The sequence below is a fragment of the Heterodontus francisci genome, chromosome 6 (assembly GCF_036365525.1).
Source record: "Heterodontus francisci isolate sHetFra1 chromosome 6, sHetFra1.hap1, whole genome shotgun sequence".
Taxonomy (NCBI): domain Eukaryota; kingdom Metazoa; phylum Chordata; class Chondrichthyes; order Heterodontiformes; family Heterodontidae; genus Heterodontus; species Heterodontus francisci.
Genome location: NC_090376.1, coordinates 89,159,825 through 89,183,421, shown reverse-complemented (window position 1 = coordinate 89,183,421; position 23,597 = coordinate 89,159,825). Strand labels below are relative to the sequence as shown.

The 23,597-nt window shown below is 44.3% G+C and overlaps 2 protein-coding genes across 3 annotated transcripts in view; one reads left to right on the top strand and one right to left on the bottom strand.

Annotated features, from left to right (window-relative positions):
* ankrd49 (ankyrin repeat domain 49) overlaps positions 1 to 10,419 on the bottom strand; it is a 32,624-nt gene extending 22,205 nt beyond the window's left edge. For both annotated transcript variants that reach the window (XM_068034013.1, XM_068034012.1), the window contains exon 1: positions 10,286 to 10,419. The gene's annotated coding sequence lies outside the window, so the exon portion shown is untranslated. The remainder of the gene's footprint in view (positions 1 to 10,285) is intronic.
* Positions 10,420 to 10,529: 110 nt separating this feature from the next.
* mre11a (MRE11 homolog A, double strand break repair nuclease) overlaps positions 10,530 to 23,597 on the top strand; it is a 79,766-nt gene continuing 66,698 nt past the window's right edge. Inside the window, exons 1-6 of the mRNA XM_068034011.1 lie at positions 10,530 to 10,614; positions 10,718 to 10,818; positions 11,510 to 11,642; positions 13,784 to 13,944; positions 18,702 to 18,789; positions 22,987 to 23,128. Coding sequence (XP_067890112.1) covers positions 10,799 to 10,818; positions 11,510 to 11,642; positions 13,784 to 13,944; positions 18,702 to 18,789; positions 22,987 to 23,128 — 544 coding nt within the window. The 5' untranslated portion in view covers positions 10,530 to 10,614; positions 10,718 to 10,798. The remainder of the gene's footprint in view (positions 10,615 to 10,717; positions 10,819 to 11,509; positions 11,643 to 13,783; positions 13,945 to 18,701; positions 18,790 to 22,986; positions 23,129 to 23,597) is intronic.

Genomic DNA, 23,597 nt, shown 5'->3' with positions numbered 1-23,597 from the left:
AGAACACTCAGATCCCTCTGTACCTCAGAGTTCTGCAATCTCTCTCCATTTAAATAATATGCTGCTTCACTATTTTTCCTGCCAAAGTAGATAACTTCACATTTTCCCACATTATACTCTATTTGCCAAATTTTTGCCCACTCACTTAACAAAGAACAAAGAACAGTACAGCACAGGAACAGGCCATTCGGCCCTCCAAGCCTGCGCCGATCTTGATGCCTGCCTAAACTAACACCTTCTGCACTTCTGGGGCCCATATCCCTTTATTCCCTTCCTATTCATATATTTGTCAAAATGTCTCTTAAACGTCGCTATCGTATCTGCTTCCACCACCTCCCCTGGCAGCAAGTTCCAGGCACTCACCACCCTCTGTGTAAAAAAACTTGCCTCGCACATCCCCTCTAAACTTTGCCCCTCGCACCTTAAACCTATGTCCCCTAGTAACTGACTCTTCCACCCTGGGAAAAAGCTTCTGACTATCCACTCTGTCCATGCCGCTCATAACTTTGTAAACCTCTATCATGTCGTCCCTCCACCTCCGTTGTTCCAGTGAAAACAATCCGAGTTTTTCCAACCTCTCCTCATAGCTAATGCCCTCCAGACCAGGCAACATCCTGGTAAACCTCCTCTGTACCCTCTCCAAAGCCTCCACGTCCTTCTGGTAGTGTGATGACCAGAATTGCACGCAATATTCTAAGTGTGGCCTAACTAAGGTTCTGTACAGCTGCAACATGACTTGCCAATTTTTATACTCTACGCCCCAACCGATGAAGGCAAGCATGCCGTATGCCTTCTTGACTACCTTATCCACCTGCGTTGCCACTTTCAGTGACCTGTGGACCTGTACGCCCAGATCTCTCTGCCTGTCAATACTCCTAAGGGTTCTGCCATTTACTATATACCTCCCACCTGCATTAGACCTTCCAAAATGCATTACCTCACATTTGTCTGGATTAAACTCCATCTGCCATTTCTCCGCCCAAGTCTTCAACCGATCTATATCCTGCTATATCCTCTGACAATCCTCATTATCCGCAACTCCACCAACCTTTGTGTTGTCCGCAAACTTACTAATCAGACCAGCTACATTTTCCTCCAAATCATTTATATACACGACAAACAGCAAAGGTCCCAGCACTGATCCCTGCGGAACACCACGAGTCACATCCCTCCATTCAGAAAAACACCCATCCACTGATACCCTCTGTCTTCTATGACCGAGCTAGTTCTGTATCCATCTTGCCAGCTCACCTCTGATCCCGTGTGACTTCACCTTTTGCACCAGTCTGCCATGTGGGACCTTGTCAAAGGCTTTACTAAAGTCCATATAGATAACATCCACTGCCCTTCCTTCATCAATCATCTTCGTCACTTCCTCAAAAAACTCAATCAAATTAGTAAGACACGACAAAACCATGCTGTCTCTCACTAATAAGTTTGTTTCTTTCCAAATGGGAGTAAATCCTGTGCCGAATAATCCTCTCTAATAGTTTCCCTACCACTGACATTAGGCTCACCGGCCTATAATTTGCTGGATTATCCTTGCCACCCTTCCTAAACAAAGGCACAACATTGGCTATTCTCCAGTCCTCTGGGACCTCACCTGTAGCCAATGAGGATGCAAAGATTTCTGTCAAGGCCCCAGCAATTTCTTCCCTTGCCTCCCTCAGTATTCTAGGGTAGATCCCATCCCTATATATATCCCTTTGCATACTCTTTCTGTCCTCTTCACAACTTAAAAAGATGGGTAGGAAAGTGTCATCAGCAAATTTAGCAACCATACATCTGGTCCCTTCATCCAAGTCATTGATATAAATTGTAAAATAGATGAGGCCCCAGCACTGATCCCTGTGGCACTCAGTTAGTAACAGCTTGCCTACCCAAAAAAAGACCCATTTATCCCTGCTCTCTGCTTCCTGTTAGCCAACCAGTCCCTTATCCAGGCTAATATGTCACCCACTACACCATGAGCTCTTATTTTGCTTAATAACCTTTGATGTGGCACCTTGTCAAATGCCTTCTAGAAATCCAAGTACACCATATCTACAGGTTCCCCATTATCCAAGTTGTTTGTTACTTTGTCAAAGAACTCCAATAAATTAGTCAAACATGATTTCCCTTTCATAAACTCATGTTGAACCTGCCTGATTACATGAAGATTTTTGAAGTAACCTGCTATAAACTCCTTAATAATAGATTCCAGCATTTTCCCTATGACAGATGTTAAGCTAACTGGTCTGTAGTTTCCTGCTTTCTGTCTCCCTCCTTTCTTGAACACAGGAGTCGCATTCGCTATTTTCCAATCATTTGGGATCTTTCCAGAATCTCGGGAATTTTTGAAAATTAAAACCAATGCATCCACTATCTCAGCAGCCACTTCTTTTAAGACCCTAGAATGAAGTCCAACAGGACTGGGGGACGTGTCAGCTTTTAGTTCTAATAACTTTTTCAGTACCCTGTCCCTGGTGATTGTAATTGTTTTAAGTTCCTACCTCCCTTTCACCTCCTGATTCACAATTATGTCTGGGATGTTATTTGTATTTTTTTAAATTCATTCATGGGATGTGGGCGTCACTGGCCAGACCAGCATTTATTACCCACCCCTAATTGCCCTTGAGAAGATGATGGTGAGCTGCCTTTTTGAACCGCTGCAGTCCATTTGGGGTAGGTATATCCACAGTGCTGTTAGGAAGGGAGTTCCAGGATTTTGACCCAGCGACAGTGAAGGAACAGCCATATAGTTCCAAGTCAGGGTGATGTGTGACTTGGAGGGGAACTTGCAAGTGGTGGTGTTCCCATGTATTTGCTGCCCTTGTCCTTCTAGTTGGTAGAGGTCGTAGGTTTGGAAGGTGCTGTCGAAGGAGCCTTGGTGCATTGCTGCAGTGCATCTTGTAGATGATACACACTGCTGCCACTGTGCGTCGGTGGTGGAGGGAGTGAATGTTTGTAGATGGGGTGCCAATCAAGCGGGCTGCTTTGTTCTGGATGGTGTCGAGCTTCTTGAGTATTGTTGGAGCTGCACCCATCCAGGCAAGTGGAGAGTATTCCATCACACTCCTGACTTGTGCCTTGTAGATGGTGGACAGGCTTTGGGGAGGCAGGAGGTGAGTTACTCGCCTCAGGATTCCTAGCCTCTGACCTGCTCTTGTATTGATATGGCTACTCCAGTTCAGTTTCTGGTCAACGGTAACCCCTAGCATGTTGATAGTGGGGGATTCAGCGATGGTAATGCCGTTGAATGTCAAGGGGAGATGGTTAGATTCTCTCTTGTTGGAGATGGTCATCGCCTGGCACTTGTGTAGCGCGAATGTTACTTGCCACTTATCAGCCCAAGCCTGGATATTGTCCAGGTCTTGCTGCATTTCTACACGGACTGCTTCAGAATCTGAGGAGTCACAAATGGTGCTGAACATTGTGCAATCATCAGCGAACATTCCCACTTCTGACCTTATGATTGAAGGAAGGTCATTGAGATAGCAGCTGAAGATGGTTGGGCCTAGGACACTACCCTGAGGAACTCCTGCAGTGATGTCCTGGAGCTCAGATGATTGACCTCCAACAACCACAACCATCTTCCTTTGAGCTAGATATGATTCCAGCCAGCGGAGTGTTTTCCCCGATTCCCATTGACTTCAGTTTTGCTAGGGCTCCTTGATGCCATACTCGATCAAATGCTGCCTTGATGTCAAGGGCAGTCACTCCCACCTCACCTCTTGAGTTCAGCTGTTTTGTCCATGTTTGAACCAAGGATGTAATGAGGTCAGGAGCTGAGTGGACCTGGCAGAACCCAAACTGAGCGTCACTGAGCAGGTTGTTGCTGAGCAAGTGCCGCTTGATGGCACTGTTGATGACATCTTCCATCACTTTACTGATGATTGAGAGTAGGCTGATGGGGCAGTAATTGGCTGGGTTGGACTTGTCCTGCTTTTTGTGTACAGGACATACCTGGGCAACTTTCCACATTGCTGGGTAAATGCCAGTGTTGTTGCTGTACTGGAACAGCTTGGCTAGGGGCGCGGCAAGTTCTGGAGCACAGGTCTTCAGTACTATTGCCAGAATATTGTCAGGGCCCATAGCTTTTGCAGTATGCAGTGCCTTCAGTCGTTTTTTGATATCACGCGGAATGAATCGAATTGGCTGAAGACTGGCATCTGTGATGCTGGGGACTTCAGGAGGAGGCCGAGATGGATCATCAACTTGGCACTTCTGGCTGAAGATTGTTGCAAATGCTTCAGCCTTATCTTTCGCACTGATGTGCTGGGCTCCCCCATCATTGAGGATGGGGATATTTGTGGAGCCACCTCCTCCAGTTAGTTGTTTAATTGTCCACCACCATTCACGGCTGGATGTGGCAGGACTGCAGAGCTTAGATCTGATCCGTTGGTTATGGGATCGCTTAGCTTTGTCTATCACATGCTGCTTACGCAGTTTGGCATGCAAGTAGTCCTGTGTTGTAGCTTCACCAGGTTTACACCTCATTTTGATGTATGCCTGGTGCTGCTCCTGGCATGCCCTCCTGCACTCTTCACTGAACCAGGGTTGGTCTCCTGGCTTGATGGTAATGGTAGAGTGGAGGATATGCCGGGCCATGAGGTTACAGATTGTGGTTGAGTACAATTCTGCTGCTGCTGATGGCCCACAGCGCCTCATGGATGCCCAGCTTTGCATTGCTGGATCTGTTCGAAATCTATCCCGTTTAGCACGGTGATAGTGCCACACAACACAATGGATGGTATCCTCAATGTGAAGGCGGGACTTCGTCTCCACAAGGACTGTTCGGTGGTCACTGCTACCAATACTGTCATGGACAGAAGCATATGCAGCAGGCAGATTGGTGAGGACGAGGTCACGTACTTTTTCCCCTCGTGTTGGTTCCTCCACCACCTGCCGCAGACCCAGTCTGACAGCTACGTTCTTTAGGACTCGGCCAGCTCGGTCAGTAGTGGTGCTACCGAGCCACTCTTGGTGATGGATATTGAAGTCTCCCACCCAGAGTACATTTTGTGCCCTTGCCATCCTCAGTGCTTCCTCCAAGTGGTGTTCAACATGGAGGAGTACTGAGTCATCAGCTGAGGGATGGCGTTAGGTGGTAATCAGTAGGAGGTTATCTTGCCCACGTTTGACCTGATGCCATGAGACTTCATCGGATCTGCAGTCGATGTTGAGGACTCCCAGGGCAACTCCCTCCCTACTCTATACCACTGTGCCACCACCTCTGGTGGGTCTGTCCTGCGGTGGGACAGGACACACCCGGGAATGGTGATGGCAGTGTCTGGGACATTGTCAGGTATGATTACGTGAGTATGACTATGTCAGGCTGTTGCTTGACTAGTCTGCGGGACAGCTTTCCCAACTTTGGGACAAGCCCCCAGATGTTAGTAAGGAGGACTTTGCAGGGTCGACAGGGCTGGGTTTGCCGTTGTCGTTTCCGGTGCCGAGGTCGATGCCGGGTGGTTCGTCCGGTTTCATTCCTTTTTACTGACTTCGTAGCGGTTAGGTAGAACTGAGTGGCTTGCTAGGCCAAGGTATCCTCTACCTTGAAGACAGATGCAAAATATCTGTTCAGTTCATCTGCCATCTCCTTATTTTCCATTATTAATTCCCCAGACTCTCTCTCTGGAGGACCAACGCACACTTTACTCTTTTCCTTTTTAAATACCTGTGGAAACTCTTAGATATGTTTTTATATTTCTAGCAAGCTTTCTCTCGTACTCTAATTTCTCCCTCCTTATTAACCTTTTAGTCATTCTTTGCTGTTCTTTATATTCTGCCCAATCTTCTGACCTGCTACTCATCTTTGCAGAATTATCTGCTTTTCTTTTAATTTGATCCTAACTTCCTGAGTTAGCCATAGATGGAGCGTCCTTCCCTTAGTCTTTCTTTCTCCACGGAATGCATCTTTTCTGAGTATTCTGAAATATCTCCTTAAATGTCTGCCACTACATTTCTACTGACCTACTACCCCTTAATCCAATTTGCCAGTTTACTTTAGCCAGCTCTGCCTTCATGCCCTCATAACTGCCATTATTTAAGTTTAAAATATTAGTCATAGATTTGCCTTCTCTCCTTCAAACTGAATGTGAAACTCAATCACTTTATGATCACTGTTACCTTAGGGGCACCTTCACTATCAGGTCATTCATTAATCCTGTCTCATTGCACAGTACCAGATCTAGTATAACCTGCTCTCTGGTTGGCTCTAGAACGTGCTGCTCCAAGAAACTGTCCCGAAAACACTGTATGAACTCATCATCCAGGCTACCTTTGCCAATCTGATTCATCCAATCTATATGGGTGATTTTAATCACCCATGATTACTGTCATACCTTTCTCACAAGCGCCCATTATTTCATCCTATATACCCTGCCCTACAGCATGGTTACTGTTCGAGGGCCTATAAACCACTCCTACAAGTGACTTCTTACCTTTACTATTTCTCATCTCTACCCAAACTGATTCTACATCTTGATTTCCAGAACTAAGGTCATTTCTCTCTATTGTGCCAATGCCATCCTTAATTAACAGAGCTATCCCTCCATCATTTCTTAGCCTCCTGTCCATCCTCAATGTCATGTACTCTTGAATATTCAGGTCCCAGTCTTTGTCATCTAGCAGCCATGTCTATCAGATCCTACATATTTATTACTATTTGCGCTGTCAATTCATCTGTTTTGTTTTGAATGCTACATGCATTCAGATATAGAGCTTTTAGGTTTTTTTTTTTACTATTTTTGTAACCTCTAGTTGCATCTGCTGGGACACTCTTAGCTTTGTACGCTCTGTCCCTTACTGCCACACTCTGATCATCATTTTCCCTTATTGCTGCCTTGCTCTCTTGCCTTGCTTTCTCCACTTAATTTATCACATCTTCTCAATCCTGTTCCCTCGCCCCCACTATTTAGTTTAAAGTCCTCTCTACCGCCCTGTTTATACGAGCTGCCAAAACACAGGTCCCAGCACGATGCATGTGGAGACCGTCCCAACAGTACAGCTCCCATTTTCCCCGGTACTGGTGCCAGTGCCCCATGAATCAAAACCCATTTCTCCCACACCAATCTTTGAGCCACATGTTTAACTCTCTAATCTTATTTACCCTATGCCAATTCACTCGTTTATTACCTTTGAGGTTCTGCTTTTTAATTTGGACCCTAGCTGCTCAAACTCCTTCAGCAGAACCTATTTCCTAGTTCTACCTATGTCGTTGGTACCGACATGGACCATGACAACTGGATCCTCCCCCTCCGACTGCAAGTTCCTCTCCAGCCCAAAGCAGATGTCCAGAACCCTGGCACTAGGCAGACAACACAGCCTTCTAGACTCTCACTCGTGGCTGCAGAGAACTGTGACCATCCTCCTGACTATGCTGCCCCCACTACCACTACATTCCTCTTTACTCTCCCGCTTGAATGGCTTCCTGTACCTTGGGGCCATGCTCAGTTCGTTCATCCACCTTGCAGCCCCTGCTTTCATCCATATAGGTTGAGAGAACCTTGAATCTGTTAGACATTTGCAAAGGCTGAGGTTCTTCCACTTCTACATTTTAGGTCCCCATACCTGCCACACACTCAGTCACACCTACCTGCCCCTAACCATGGACCAAATCAGAAGATCCTATCCCAAGAGGTGTGACCACCTCCTGGTACAAAGTGTCCAGGTAACATTACCCCTTCCTAAAGTGTCGCAGTATCTGCAGCTTGGCCTCCAGCTCATTAACTCTGAGCTGAAGTTCCTCGAGCCGTAAACACTTACTTCAGACGTGGTTACTGTGGATCACACTGGTAATAAATCCCCAGGCCCAGATGAGATGTATTCCAGGCTGTTATGTGAGGCAAGGGAGGAGAATGCAGGGGCTCTGATGCAAATTTTAAAATCCTCTCTGGCCACAGGAGAGGTACCAGAGAATTGGAGGACAGCGAATGTGGTAGCATTATTCAAGAAGGGTGGCAGGGATAAACCAGGTAATTACAGGCCAATGAGTCTCACATCAGTGATTGGGAAACTATTGGACAAAATTCGGAGGGACAGGATTAATCTCCACTTGGAGAGCCAGGGATTAATCAGGGGTAGTCAGCATGGCTTTATCAGGGGAGATCGTGTCTAATTTGATTGAATTTTTTGAGGTGGTGACTAGATGTGTAGATGAGGGTAAAAGCAGTTGATGTAGTCTACATGGACTTCAGTAAGGCTTTTGCTAAGATCCTGCATGGGAGATTGATTAAGAAGGTAAGAGCCCATGGGATCCAGGGCAATTTGGCAAATTGGATCCAAAATTGGCTTAGCGGCAGGAGGCAGAGGGTAATGGTTAAGGGTCGTTTTTGCAGGTGGAAGGCTGTGACCAGTGATGTACTACGGGGATCAGTGCTGGGTCCCTTGCTGTTTGTAGTGTACATTAATAATTTAGAATGTGAATACAAGAGGTATGATCAGTAAGTTCGCAGATGACATGAAAATTGGTGGTGTCGTAAATGATGAGGGGGAAAGCCTTAGATTACAGGACGATATAGATGGGCTGGTATGATGGGCGGAGCTGTGGCAAATGGAATTTAATCCTGAGGAGTGTGAGGTGATGCATTTTGGGAGGATTAACAAGGCAAGGGAATATACAATGTATTGCAGGACCCTAGGAAGTACAGAAGGTCAGAGGGACCTTGGTGTACTTGTCCATAGATTACAGAAGGCAGCAGCACAGGTAGATAAGGTGGTTAGGAAGGCATATGGGATACTTGCCTTCATTAGCCGAGGAATAGAATATAAGAACAGGGAGGTTATGATGGAGCTGTATAAACGCTAGTTAGGCCGCAGCTGGAGTACGGTGTACAGTTCTGGGCACCACACTATAGAAAGGATGTGATTGCACTGGAGAGGGTGCAGAGGAGATTCACCAGGATGTTGCCTGGGCTGGAGCATTTCAGCTATGAAGAGAGACTGAAAAGGCTAGGGTTGTTTTTCTTAGAACAGAGTTGGCTGAGGGGGGACCTGATTGAGGTGTACAAAATTATGAAGGGCATTGATAGGATAGATAAGAAGAAACATTTTTCCTTAGCGGAGGGATCAATAACCAGGGGGCATAGATTTAAGGTAAAGGGCAGGAGGTTTAGAGGGGATTTGAAGAAAAAAAATATCATCCAGAGGGTGTTTGGAATCTGGAACGCACTGCCTGAAGAGGTGGCAGAGATAGTAACCCTCACAATATTTAAGTATTTAGATGAGCACTTGAAATGCCATAATATAAAAGGCTACAGGCCAAGTGCTGGAAAATGGGATTAGAATAGTTAGGTGCTTGATGGCCAGTACAGACACGATGGGCCAAAGGGCCTGTTTCTGTGCTGTATAACTCTATGACTCCCATATACTACAGCTGCAACACATCACCTGCCCTGTCATCTTTAGTGTTTTAAATAACTAAAATTAATTAATGGCTCTCCTCACCAGCATTTACAACAATTTAAACTTCAGTAATACAATAAACCTTACTGCTTAAAAATAGAACAGTAGACCTGTCATTTGTCTATTTAATTGACCCTTAAAATACTCAGGGACTAAAACACTTTTTAAAACCACTATCTGTAGTTATTTGTGAGATGAAAAGTGGAAGTCATCCACTCCCACCATAACAGCATTTGAATTAAGTTTATTAAATCTGGAAATAAACAGCTGGTTATCAGTAAAAATGACCAGGAAGCGGTTGGACCCAAAAACCCAAATCCTCATGACCTTGAGGTAACCTGCTGTCTTTACGCAGTCTGGACTACATTTGTGGGTTTGAGCAGAGTCATATACCAGTGTGGTTGACTCTTGACTACAGTTTATTTTTAAATTCATTCAAGGGATGGGGGCATCATTTATTGCTGAGTGGCTTGCCATTTCAGAGGGGAATTAAGAGTCAACCATAACGTGGGCCTGGAGCCACATGTAGGCCAGAACAGGTAAGAACAGGCGATTTCCTTTCTTAAAGGATATCAGTGAACCAGATAGGTTTTTACAACAATCGACAATGATTTCATGGTCACCATTAACTAGCTATTTTAAAATTCCATAATTTTCTTCACCACCTGCTGTGGAGGGAATCGAACCCATATTTTAGCCTAGGTCTCTGAATTATTAGGCCATCGCCTCCCCTAGTGGCCTAGTAAACCATTCAGTTATATAAACTTCAAGGTAAGGAGGGCTGGGCAATAAATGCAGCATCGCCCAAATCCCAATAATGAATAAAAAAACACACGAACTGAGATCCTCCTTCACTTTCCAAACACTACTTCGTGATAGTACTCCACCGGTTACTCACATTTCCTACGCCCTATCTCCTATGATCACTACGACTCTTCTACCGCTTGTTTCCCAGTTAAGCCGGAAGGTGAAGCTCCGCCTCCTGATGGTGCCGAAATTGAGGCAGAGGCAGAGGCAGAGGCTGAGCACGAGTGGGGTGAAGTGTCAGAATGGGAAAACAGGAGAGGGGGCGGTGATTGGGCGGCTCAGGCGGTGATTGATTGACCAGCTCACGCGATGATTGGGTGGCTCAGGCGGATGTGACGCCTGTCAGATTGGGCGGTCGATCTCTTCCTGTGTAGCATGTGTGCGACCTTGGGAGAAGGGAATATTTGGGGCTGATGCGAGGTACCTGGTGTTAGCATAGGTGTTATAAGTAGTTTTGTTCCTGAATCTGCGGCTGCTTGTTATTAGTTACACAGTTAACTCCGTGTTCCCTTTTCCCTTGCAGAAATCCATCCCTGTTTCCAGATTTCTATGAAAACTTTAGAAATCGAGCTGTGCATTTGTTTACTTTTAGCAGTCTGACAGGATGAGTGCTGGAAATACCCTGTAAGTTATGGCGAAGAGTTTATTGCAGCTCAGTCTGTATTTTGTCCTTTAGAAGATTTTGGAAAGTCTTTTACTTTGGTTGCGAGAGCGGTTTAAGGGATTTGTAGGGCCCGATAGCTCCTTGAACGACATTTTCTTCTCTGGAAAAAACACCTTGTGAGATCTCTCCAATTCTGACAATCACACCATATGGCTTTAAGAATAAGGTTGTTGATTTGTCTGAATTTTTATGTCTAATTTCTGGACAGACTGTTACTTTTGAGGAACTAGATTGATATTTCACAGACTTGCAGTGGGCATTGCCAGGGCCAACGCAAGAGCCATCTGTGAATTCAGTGGTTGGAACAAACGCTATCATGACTACTGATGCTTAGCTGGATAAACTTTAAAACTATTCAGTTATCTTACTGATCTTAAGTTCTAAGTTGCTGATGAGATGTTATGGGCCCATGGAATGTAAAGTAACTCATTCTGTACATTTATAGTCCACCTTTCTCATACCTATGGCCCCCAGGACTCCAAAAAGGGAGGGAAAGAAAAATGAATAATGGACTTGTACTAATCTTAGTTTCATGAAGTATATATATAATTATTTAAAGTAGCTGAGGCACCTTATTAAGAAAACTATGTGTTAAAACAGTCCTTGGATTTCTCTAATGTGAATTAATTCAATGTTTTGTAATTATTACAGTGAAGATGAGGATACTTTTAAAATTTTGATTGCAACTGACATTCATCTTGGCTATTTGGAAAAAGATGCCATAAGGGGAAATGACACCCTTGTTACTTTTGATGAGATTTTAAGGTGCGCGCAGGATAATGCGGTAAGTCACCAGTTGTGATGTTGCATAATAATACCAGGTGTCATTTTATGAGCCAAAAATAATTGCATTTTAAATTGATTCAGAAATAAATGTGATGTACTGCACATGATTGTGATTTCCCTGTAACAGTCTAAAATTAAACTGAATACTGCAATTTTAGCCATACCTTACAATTCAGTCTGAATTCCTATACAATCACAGGAGCCTGCACTTTGTTTGAAATGTGACTATTTTAACTGTCATTAATGCCATGATAATTCACTCTTAAAAAGGAACTGGGTGAATGTTTTAGTTAAGAGAATTAAACAATAACAAATTGCATTTATGTAACATGCAGAGGAAAAATATCCCAAGGTGTTTCATAGAGGTGTGAGGGAATGGATGTGGAATCATGGAAAGGGAGATTATGATGGGTACAAGTACAAAGAGCTCAGGCAGGCTGCCAGAGCCTATAGAAATGGGGAGCGGTGAAGTATTTGGGGGGAATCAAAGAGAAGAATGGAAACCTTAAATGTCAGGCAATAGATGACCGGGAGCCACTGTAGGTCAGTGTGGCTGAGGTGTTGAGAAGGAATGGCTACTTTTGAGATAGCAGCAGAGTTTTGGATGAGTAGGAGTTTATGGAAGGTCAACAAGGAATAAATGAATCTAGAGGTGACAAAGGCATGTATGAGGTGGCTAGGCTGACTTAGAGGTGGGCAATTTTACAGAGCCTTAAAAGATGCTCCATTACTGCATGTTTATATTTGCAGTTTCCATCATAAATGTGGACGTGGAAATTTATATGGAAAGTGTTGACAGGAAATACGTCCAGATTTAAGATTGGTCTTTTTAACATACCAGGGGACTGTATGTCACAATTAAATGTAAATCACATTTTATTTTTTTTTGAAATGTTATCATAAATTTTATATTGCAAGTTAGAGGCCTGCTCAGGTTGGGAACAAAGAACCTGACAACCACAGCAGACCTGAGCCCAACCTGGCCCGAGTCCCTCCGATTTTGCCCTGAGACCCTCCAATTTTGTCCCGAGCCTGACCCGACTCGGCTCGACCCGACCATCCCTTTACTTACCTTCCGACTGGGAAGCTTCACGAAGCTGCAGCGCGTGCATGATGACATCATAGCGATGTCACTCGCTCACTGTGCAGACTCAGTTTCGTCCCGGACTCCCAACTCAGGTAAGTTTTTTTAAATTTCAATACTTACCAGCAGAGCACTGACTGTGTGTGTCCAGCCCGGCCCGACCCGAGCCCGAAAGCTGTGCCCTGAAGATGGGCCGGGCCCGACCCGACCTGAACCCGACAAGTGTCATCGGGTCCTGTCGAGTTCGGGTCGAGTAGCAGGCCTCTATTGCAAGTTGATCTTTCACCAAGAATATGGTTATCCCTCCTGATCATCACCTTTTGGCTTGCAGAGTTTTTTCTCACTTTGCTAAGCACTTGAGACCATTTTCTGTGTTAAAGATGCCATATAAATATGAGTTGTTGTTAAATACTGGTGACCTTGATCGCTGGTCCGTAAATGAAAATGATGTGTTTCATTTGGTAGAATAAATTTTTTCATAGCATATCTTACTACATCTAAGAGCTCCCACTTGTGAATCTGTTTATAAATGAATGTTTGGGCTATTGACATGATCTTCTGTTGCCCCTACTGTTTCTGATTATACTGTAGACATGTGAATCCTTTGCTGGTTTAAGTGAACTATGACGTAATGCAAGTAACTTTTATCTAATGACTTTCATGTCAATTGCTTAGGTGTATCAAACTTGGGGGTGGTGGGGGGTGGGGGAGGAGGATGCTTACTGTTGGGTTATTGTAACCAAAAGCTGTTTTGTTTTATTTGTTCACCATCTGAGAGAGTAGTTGGTTTAACTTTACCAGTGCTGCTCTCAACTTGACTTCTTAAAAGCAGTGTGCTGAAATGAGAATTCTCATGATCATATCACGCTCTCCGGAGCATGGGCACAAACTGCTTCAGTCAGTTGTTCCATTATGTAATTTAATTAATCTAAAGTTTAGTCTGTGTTATCGTTATTCGTAGCTGAGGTGAAATTTACATTTGACTTTGTTTTACCTTGCATCAGCTACAATTCAGAAAATAATTTATTTTGTTCCATCTCTGTCCACCTCTTAAGGTTGATTTTATACTGTTGGGTGGCGATCTCTTTCATGATAACAAACCCTCCCGTAAGACATTGCATACCTGTATGGAATTATTGAGAAGATACTGCATGGGCGATAATCCAATACAGTTTGAAATCTTAAGTGACCAGTCAGTTAATTTCGGTTTTAGCAAGTAAGTACTTTTTTTTTATAGATTTGAAGTTATCATTTATTTGTTTCAGTTTTCCTAATGTTTAAGATAATTGAAGTAAAACTCTAGCCAAATGAGTGATTACAGAGAATCTTATAGCAGTCAAAATGACTTGGAAATCTAAGCGTTCTTGCCATTTGTTAAGCTTTTAGAATTTTGCATTGTTATTACATAATAAATTTAAATACAACTTTTAGTGGATTGATTGGGTAGCTTTAAATTCAGTATATGATCCTGTAACAATGGAAACCACCTAGAATAGTTTCCTCTGTTTACATTTTTGTACATGTAGCAAAATCATACATGTGTGGCAATCTATGTGTGGAGCCACGGAAAATGGGTGAGGTCTTAAATGAATATTTCTTGTCCGTATTTACCGTGGAGAAGGCCATGGAAGCTAGTGAGTTTAAGGGAGGGAACACTAATATCCTGGAGCATATCAACGTTACAAAGGAGGAGGTGTTGGAGGTTTTGAAGCGCATTAAGGTGGATAAATCCCCAGGGCCTGACCAGGTGTATCCTAGGATGCTATGGGAAGCAAGGGAGGAGATTGCTGGGGCCCTGGCAGAGATTTTTGTATCATCGTTAGCCATCGGAAGACTGGAGGATAGCTCATGTGCCTTTATTTAAGAAGGACAGCAGGGAAAGGCCAGGGAACTACAGGCTGGTTTGCCTTACATCAGTGGTGGGAAAGTTATTGGAAGGGATTCTGAGAGATGGGATTTATATGCATCTGGAAAGGCATGGTCTGATGAGGGATAGTCAGCATGGCTTTGTGCGTGGGAAATCATGTCTCACGAATTTGATTGAGTTTTTTGAGGAGGCGACCAAGAGGATTGACGAGGGCAGGGCGATGGACGTTGTCTACATGGACTTTAGCAAGGCCTTTGACAAGGTCCTGCATGGTAGGTTGGTCCAGAAGGTTCAAACACATGGGATCCAGGGTGAGCTAGCAAATTGGATACAAAATTGGCTTGGTAGGAGGCAGAGGGTGGTAGTGGAAGGTTGTTTTTCAGATTGAAGGCCGGTGACCAGTGGTGTGCCGCAGGGATCAGTGCTGGGCCCTCTGTTGTTTGTCATGTATATTAATGACTTGGATGTGAATGTAAGGGGCATGATTAGTAAGTTTGCAGATGACACCAAAATTGGTGGTATAGTGGACAGTGAAGAAGATTGTCTAAGGTTACAACAGGATATAGATCAACTGGGAAAGTGGACAAGGGAGTGGCAAATGGAATTTAATGCAGACAAGTGTGAAGTGATGCATTTTGGGAAGTTAAACCAGGGCAGGACATATACAGTGAATGGTAGGGCCCTGGGGAGTGTTCTTGAGCAGAGAGACCTTGGGGTGCAAGTACATAATTCCCTGAAAGTGGCAACACAGGTAGACAGGGTGATGAAGAAAGCATATGGCATGCTTGCCTTCATCAGCCGAGGCATTGAGTACAAGAGTTGGGACATCATGTTACAGTTGTACATAACGTTGGTTAGGCCGCATTTGGAGTACTGTGTGCAGTTCTGGTCACCGCACTACAAGAAAGATGTGCTTAAGCTAGACAGGGTGCAGAAAAGATTCGCAAGGATGTTGCCTGGTTTGGAGGGCTTGAGTTATAAAGAGAGATTGGATAGGCTGGGTCTGTTTTCCCTGGAGCGAAGGAGGCTGAGAGGGGACATGACAGAGGTATATAAAATTATGAGAGGCATAGATAGAGTAGATAGTCTGTTTCCCATGGTAGGGGTGACTAAAACTAGAGGGCATAGATTTAAGGTGAGAGGGAGGAGGTTTAAAGGGGATCAAAGGAGTAAATTTTTCGCACAAAGAATATTGGGTATCTGGAATGAGCTGCCTGAGGAGGTGGTGGAGGCAGGAACAGTAACGACATTTAAGAGGCATCTGGACAGGTACTTGAATGAGCAAGGCATAGAGGGATATGGAATTAATGCAGGCAGGTGGGATTAGTATAGATAGGCATTATGGTCGGCATGGATGCGGTGGGCCGAAGAGCCTGTTTCTATGTAGTACGACTCTATGTAGCGACATCAATTTAGCTGTTTGTATGAACCAGTAATGGTATATAACAGTAGTTCTTGCTCAGTACCATGACACTTCCTTTCTGCACATTCTTAGTTAATGGGCTGAACGTTGCGCCCCCCCAAAGAGCGGGAAGGTGGCAGAGAGATGGTGTAAAATGGAGCGGGAGGCCCAGGGGTCCTTCCCGACCCCACCCGCCTCCGCCGCCACTTTACGCAGGCTGCTGGTGGCGAAAAGCAATCCGCCCGCCCCAGGCAAATCAAGCCCCTTCAGTGGCCACTTACCGGCCTTCGCCCACCTCCACAGGGATTTTACCCGTGGCTGGTTGCGCAGACGAGGACCGAGAGCAGCCGCTTGACAAAAGCAGGCGGCTCTCCAGCTGTGCCCGATGGAGGGCCGCCCCCGCTACCCCAACCACGCCCAACATGCCTCCTTCCCCCGCCCCCCCCAATTGACCACCCTTGCCTCGTTGGGGCCTGACCGATTACCCCCGGTGAGGCAACCAGAATTTACTTTGGTTCCAGGCTCCCTGACATCTTTTCTTCACGCTGGGCTATCGACCCAGCAATGGCCACTGCTCCTGGTGGCGCTGCTGGGACTAAGAGCTGTCAGCCTGCAGATTGGCCGGCAGCTCTATTAGGTGGGACTTCCTACCTCAAGTAAGTGGAAGTCCTGTCTCAGAGCAATTAAAGCCCGGAGACCCGCAAAGTACAGGTCGGACCCCCAGGTGAGGCAGAAGCATGTTCGCCACCGACTTTTCAGTCAGTGGCCAGCTCTCGTCAGTCTAGGGTAAAATCTCGGCCAATGTCTCTGATAGTTGAGCATGCTAAACTTAGGATCTGGGTGGTTGAACTGTAATATTTAAACTTTGCCTTTGTGACTTTTTACTGATACATTGATATGTCTCATTCTACTAATCGGGTTTTGTTCTATTTCACTTCATGAATGCTAATCTCTCTTGCCAGTGATTTGTGTTCCACATTTCAAACAAAGACCACATTCTCATTTTTACAAAGGGTATGTGAATGTTCCCTCAATGTGAATTAAAAGAACAGCTTCTGTATCTGTTATATACCCAACACGAACAAACTAAAAGAAGTAGATTATGTCAGAGTCATAGACTGCTTCTCATTTTTCTGCAAGTGAATCTAACCCATGGCCAAGCATTTTAACTTTTTTCCAGGATTTAAATCCTGTTTTCCTCCCACGGACTCATCACCTGCCTACCCATATTAGTGCACGTGTAGTCGTCATCATGGCTGCATTGGGCATGGCATTTGCTTTTTCTCACTGATGCAGCACTATGTTGATGCTGCATTGCCTTGTTGCACTATTGATGAGGCACTTATTAACCAAGGTATTTGATAAATATGAGTTAAAATTTGCATTTATTTATTAAATGTGTTAATACATAATGGTGTTCTACATTAAAGTTGGTTACAGGGAATTATGATTTTGCTGTACTGTGATTTTATGGCGACAATTTGCAGTTGAGTTTGTGAACTGCTCAGGTTCAATTTCCCATCTGTGCTGAATTAGGTAATCTTAGCTGGAGTGTTGGTTGGAGCTGTATAATTGACCTTAGTTTTCTGGATTAGGTAATGGGGTGCCTGTTGGAAGTGCGTTTGTGTGGAAAATTGAATAAGGATTGAATTGGCATTCGACTGTCGTCTTGCAGGCCCCTACCTGCCAAGAATGAGGCACATTAATTTTGCCACATGGACATTAAACTTCAAATTGTTGCTAAGAAGAAGAGAAGGGCTATTACAAGGGGTTACCAAGCCCTTGACTGGAAAAACATTTTTTGCATACTAGCTGACAGTGTTGGAACGAAGGAGCTACCCTGGCTCTCAATACAGAGAACGGACATGGTCAGACCAGTTTAGTCACATGACTAATTGGTTGTCGCAGGAATTTGAACTTGCCACAGAGTTTTGAACTGCGAAAAGAAAGCTGGCTCCTGGATCTCTTCCCTGTCTGCTCTCATCTCTTTCTCACCAGCTTTGGAATCCATTCAAGGCACAGGAACCCCAAGTGAGAAAAGTCTGCTACAGTGAACAAGGTTTAAGAAGAATACTGGGCCCCAAAAAAAAGCAAGTATTACCTACAAGCAAGAACTACCTACAAAAGGACTACAGTGAGCTCGAAGCACAGTAACAAGAAACTTTTCAGATATTGCCTCAAACCTCACCACTTTATCTTTTTTGTCTCTATTTACATGTGCGTATCACATGCTAGCATGGGGCGTGGCGTGTATCCGTAGGCATTAACCGAATTGGAGTTTAACTTTTAATAAATTTCTCTTTTTTTCTTCTTTAAACCTAAGAAAACCTGTTTGTGCTCGTTTCTTTGCCTTATAACTGGAAAGCGGTGAACAAGGGATTCACCAAGGGGGAGCTCAAAACACGCTGTGTTTAAATTAAACCCTGTTACAGTAAGACCAGGTGAAGGCTGAAAGGGGCCCCTAGACACCTTTCTCTGGTCATAACACTGATTCCCTTGTGGTCAAATACACTGCAGCTGATCACTTGTCAAGACTCCTCCTAAATAATGGTCATCTGAGTGAAAAATTGGAGGAAGCCTGATACTATTGGAATCATCCTATCAAGGAATAGTGTCTTGAGTAAGGGAGGGGAATATTTGGCAGGTAACAAAAAAACTGAAGCTTTGCATTTCTTATAACTATTTGCCATCTTACTTTTTTCAGATTTCCCTGGGTAAACTATCAAGATGGAAATTTAAACATCTCTATTCCTGTTTTCAGTGTTCATGGTAACCATGATGACCCTACTGGGGTAAGATTAGAGTCATTTATTTATTTAGAATCATAGAGTCATTTACGGCACAGAAGGCAGCATTTGGCCCATAGAATTCATGCTGCCTCTCTATGGAGCTATGCTGTCAGTCCCACTCCCTGGCTCAATCCCCGTAGCCCTGCAAGTCTATTTCTCTCAGGTGGCCATCCAACTTCCTGTTGAAATCATTGATCGTCTCCGCTTCCACCACACTTGTGGGCAGCAAGTTCCAGGTCATTACCGCCCACTGGGTAAAAAAAAGTGCTTCCTTATATTCCCCTGCATCTTCCCCCAAAACTTTTGATCTGTGTTCCTAGTCCTTGTACCATTTGTTAATGGGAACAGTTTTTCCTTGTCTAACTTATCTAAGCCTGTCATAATCTTGTACCCTTCTATTAAATCTCCCCTCAATCTCCTTTGTTCTAAGGAGAACAAGCCCAGCTTTTCCAACCTAACCTTGTAACTAAAATCCGCCATTCCTGGAATCATTCTGGTAAATCTCCTCCTCTCAAAGGCCAAGATTATTGTTTTTGTTACTTTATTGAATGTATACTGGTCTGTGTACTTGTATGTGGGGTATGCCTTTCATTAAAAACTAGTACTTGCAGAATGTGTTGTTTCTGTAGATGGGACATCCAGTGAAAAGGGAGAAGAGCTAGTCCACTTCATCAGCTGTGAACTGCAATTAGGAGGCATTTAAGTTTCTCAAATTGCATGCAAGACAATGCCAGATGTTTGCTCAGCAGGATTACTGTAGAATTGGTTATTAGATTGCGGCAAAACAGTGTCCCAGCTCAGGGGCTGTAAGCAGTATTGCAAGGAGTTGGGGAAAGGAGGTATATAAATTAAGGGATTGATGGCTTCCCCACACACCAAAGCATTGGGAACACGAGACATGAGAGAAGGTAGCAGCAAGCTAGGACCGCAAGTCAGCCATCACAATATAAAGCAACAAAATAGTGAGTAAACCACAGTCTTTATTTTTGTATCTTTCACTAATATATACCATTCTTCCAGGAGCTATTTCCTCATTTTCACTGCCTCGCTCCTTGCATGCATTTTTGATTCTGCTGATCTGTTTTCATGATTCAGCCTCTTTGGATAGCAAAATTATAGAGCGTACAATGATGATCCAGAAGAATTTGACTGGATATTCTATAATGTTCTCCTTGAAGTGTCCAGACAAATAAAGCACTCTCTTGCAAGGTGCCAATGGAGTGGTCAATTATGGGCGGCACAGTGGCGCAGTGGTTAGCAGCGCAGCCTCACAGCTCCAGTGACCCGGGTTCAATTCTGGGTACTGCCTGTGTGGAGTTTGCAAGTTCTCCCTGTGTCTGCGTGGGTTTCCTCCCACATGCCAAAGACTTGCAGGTTGATAGGTAAATTGGCCATTATAAATTGCCCCTAGTATAGGTAGGTGGTAGGGAAATATAGGGACAGGTGGGCATGTGGTAGGAATATGGAATTAGTGTAGGATTAGTATAAATGGGTGGTTGATGGTCAGCACAGACTCGGTGGGCCGAAGGGCCTGTTTCAGTGCTGTTATCTCTAAACTAAACTGATGGTTGAGCACAACTTTTATGAGTGCTCAAATCTCTGTCTTGGGCAGCTGCAAAGCTGTCATTGGTTCAGGCTGGCAAGGGAAAGGCAGGAGAACAAAAGCCAGGGCTTCTTGGATGTCGAGGGAGATGGAGAATATGAAGAAACAAAAAAAAAAAGGTATATGGTGCATGGCAGGTAAATTCTTCAAGCGAGAACCAGGTTAAGTACAATAAGTTGAGAGGGGAAGTGAAGAAGAAAACACAACTGGCAAAGAGAATATGAGAATGGAATGGCAGTTAACATAAAAGGTAACCCAAAAACCTTCTACTGGCATGTAAATAGTGGGTAGTAAGAGGCAGGATGGGGCTTATTAGTGAAAAAGAGGATGAAGTATGCTTAGAGGTGCAGGGCAAGGCTAGAATACTTAATAAGTACTTTGTACAGGTGTTTACTAAGGAGGAGGATGCTGACAAAATATCAGTTGAAGCAGAGATGGTAGAGGTAATGGATTGATGAGCAGCACTGGAAAGGCTGGCTATGCTTAGAGTGGATAAGTCGCCTGGTCCAGATTGCTTGCATCCCAGGTTACTAAAGGAATTGGGAGTGGAGATAGCGGAATGGCTTGTCATAATCTCCCAATCTTCCCTAGATGCGGGTGAGGTACCAGAGGATTGGAGAGTGGCAAATGTGACACCCTTATTCAAGGAAGGGTGTGAGAATATTCCTAGTAACTGCAGACTGGTAACATCGGTGCTGGGTGTGGTTTTAAAAACAGTAATCAAGGAAAGGATTAAAAGGCACTTGGAGAGGTTTGAGTTAATTAAATAGAGCCAGCACGGCTTTGTAAAAGGCAGTTCATGTTTGTTACTTCATCAAAAGATTCAGTTAGATTAGTCAAAGAAGGTTGATGAAGATATGTATGCCAACAGCTGAGATTGCATGACTTCAGTCTGAGCTTCCACGGTAGTTCTGAGACCTTGGGTAGCTTCTGCTTGTGCTGCAATGGAAGCTGAGACATCGGCCATCCGATGATGCATCACTGTTGGGTCTGTAATTGTTCTCAGAATTGGCAACCACTTCCACAGATAAAAGGATGGTCTTCAAAGCCCTTGCCAAGTTGGTGCTGGACTCCTCCCTGCTCCTTGACAGTGACAGCAGGCTTTCAGGCAGGCCTGCTGTCAAGATGAGGACATGTATCTGTGCCTGTTCTGTGCTGGTTAGGATGCTGCTACCTGTGGTTACGCCACCTTGTCCTGCAAGAGAGAGAGAGAAGTGTGTCAGTGAGTCATTGAAACATAAAAGATTCTAAAGGGGCTGGATAGGATAGACACTGAGAGATTATTTCCGCTGGTTGGGGAATCTAAAACACGGGGGCACAGTCTCAGGATAAGGGGCCGATCATTTAGGACTGAGATGAAGAGAAATTACTTCACTCGAAGGGTTGTGAATCTTTGGAATTCTCTACCCCAGAGGGTTGTGGATGCTCCATCGTTGAATACATTTATGGCTGGGATAGGTAGATTTTTGGTCTTGCAGGGAAACAAGGGGTATGGTGAACGGGCGGGAAAGTGGAGTTGAATTTTAAGGTCAGCCATGATAGTTTTGAATGGCTCGATGGGCCATATGGCTCCTGCTCTGATTTTGTGTGTTCTTGTGCAATATAGGCATATCATGATTGGATGGCCGGCAGTGTGTGTGCAAGGTGTGAGATGTTGGTGTGTAATGTGTGAAGGTGAGGTGAAACTCTGAATGTTGGGTATGTGTCATGATTGATTGAGATTGTTGGCAGGTCAGTGAGTGATGGTGGTGTGGTACATTAAGCAGTATGTGAGACTTGTGGTTCATTTGCGAGGATATGACATTTGAAGATGTATTCAATGACTACTCATGAGGTCATTGAACCTCCTGTGGCACTGCATCTAGGTCCTAGGGGCTATACTGCTGCCATTTACTGCGACACCTTTCTGCTCCCACTGCCTTTGCAGTGTCTGTTTGGAAGGTCTTCTGCTCCCTTGAGGATAGAGAATCTCTCCTCCTGTCCGCCTCCTGCGTCAAGGCCTCCTGTGCTGTGTCCAAGAACCTTGGAGTACGCTTTCTGCCCTTTTGCACCATACTTGCTCTTCCTGCTGGTCAATCAGTCTTTCCCCAGCTACTTCCAGCATGCACTACAGCCAGAATGTACCTCCTGTTTAAGAGGTGCAGGCTGACTTTAAGTATTGCTGGCTAGCTTTAAGTGGTGCCCACCTCGCATGAATCTGGGTACTCCTGCTGAGACATGCAGCCACTCAACAGCATGTGTAGTTCTGGGCTGCATGCTACTATTGTTTAAATCAGCAGGTAGTGTTGCCTTCCTGGGAAGGAATGGGCATGGGTTAATCGTGCATTGTGGTCCTTGTACCTGTTTTCAGACCTTATTCAAGGTTTTCCATCTCTCTTTAACTGGTATAAGATAATTTTACATAATAAATTCCATTATTCCACTATTAAATTTAAACCCTAGCTAGCTTAATCTGGCACATAAAAGAATCATAGAAATTAAAGGATGAAAGAGACCATTGGGTCTCTGCATTTGTTCTGCTTTTAAGAATTTGATTCAGTACATAAATTGCATTACAATTTTACTGAAACTTTTTCTCTCTTTCAATTCTGTTTTAGGCAGATGCACTGTGTGCCTTGGATCTCTTGAGCTGTGCTGGATTAATAAACCATTTTGGTCGGTCAATGTCCGTTGAGAAGATTGACATTAGCCCTGTTCTGATGCAGAAAGGAAATACTAAGCTGGCACTCTATGGGTTAGGTGAGATTCTTTCATTTGGTGAAAACTAAAACTATTTTACTTGAAGAGTATTGGTATTGCTCCAGTTTATTATAAATTGCAAGTTTGCTCTTGCCCAGTTCAGGAAGAAAGAGCTTGTGTTTATATGGTTATTTTCACATTCTCTGAAATCCCAAAGTTCTTCACAGTGAGTTATTTTTGGAATGTAGTTATGTAGAAAAACACAACAGTGACTTTCCCACAAATAGCAAATGAGAAAACTGACCAGTAAGTTTGTTCTTGTGTTTATTGAGATAGACAGGGGCTGAATTTTCCCGGTCCCACGGAGAAGGGTTTGGAGGCGGGACCGGGAGGCATATTAGAAAATCTCGTGTCTCACCCTGGCATGATCCCACTGCCGAGCCATCTTGCCAGATGTGGGGTCAGCCTAGTACCAACTACCCACCTGGTAGCAGCAGGAGGTAGCTAATTAGGCTCAATTAAGTCGCTC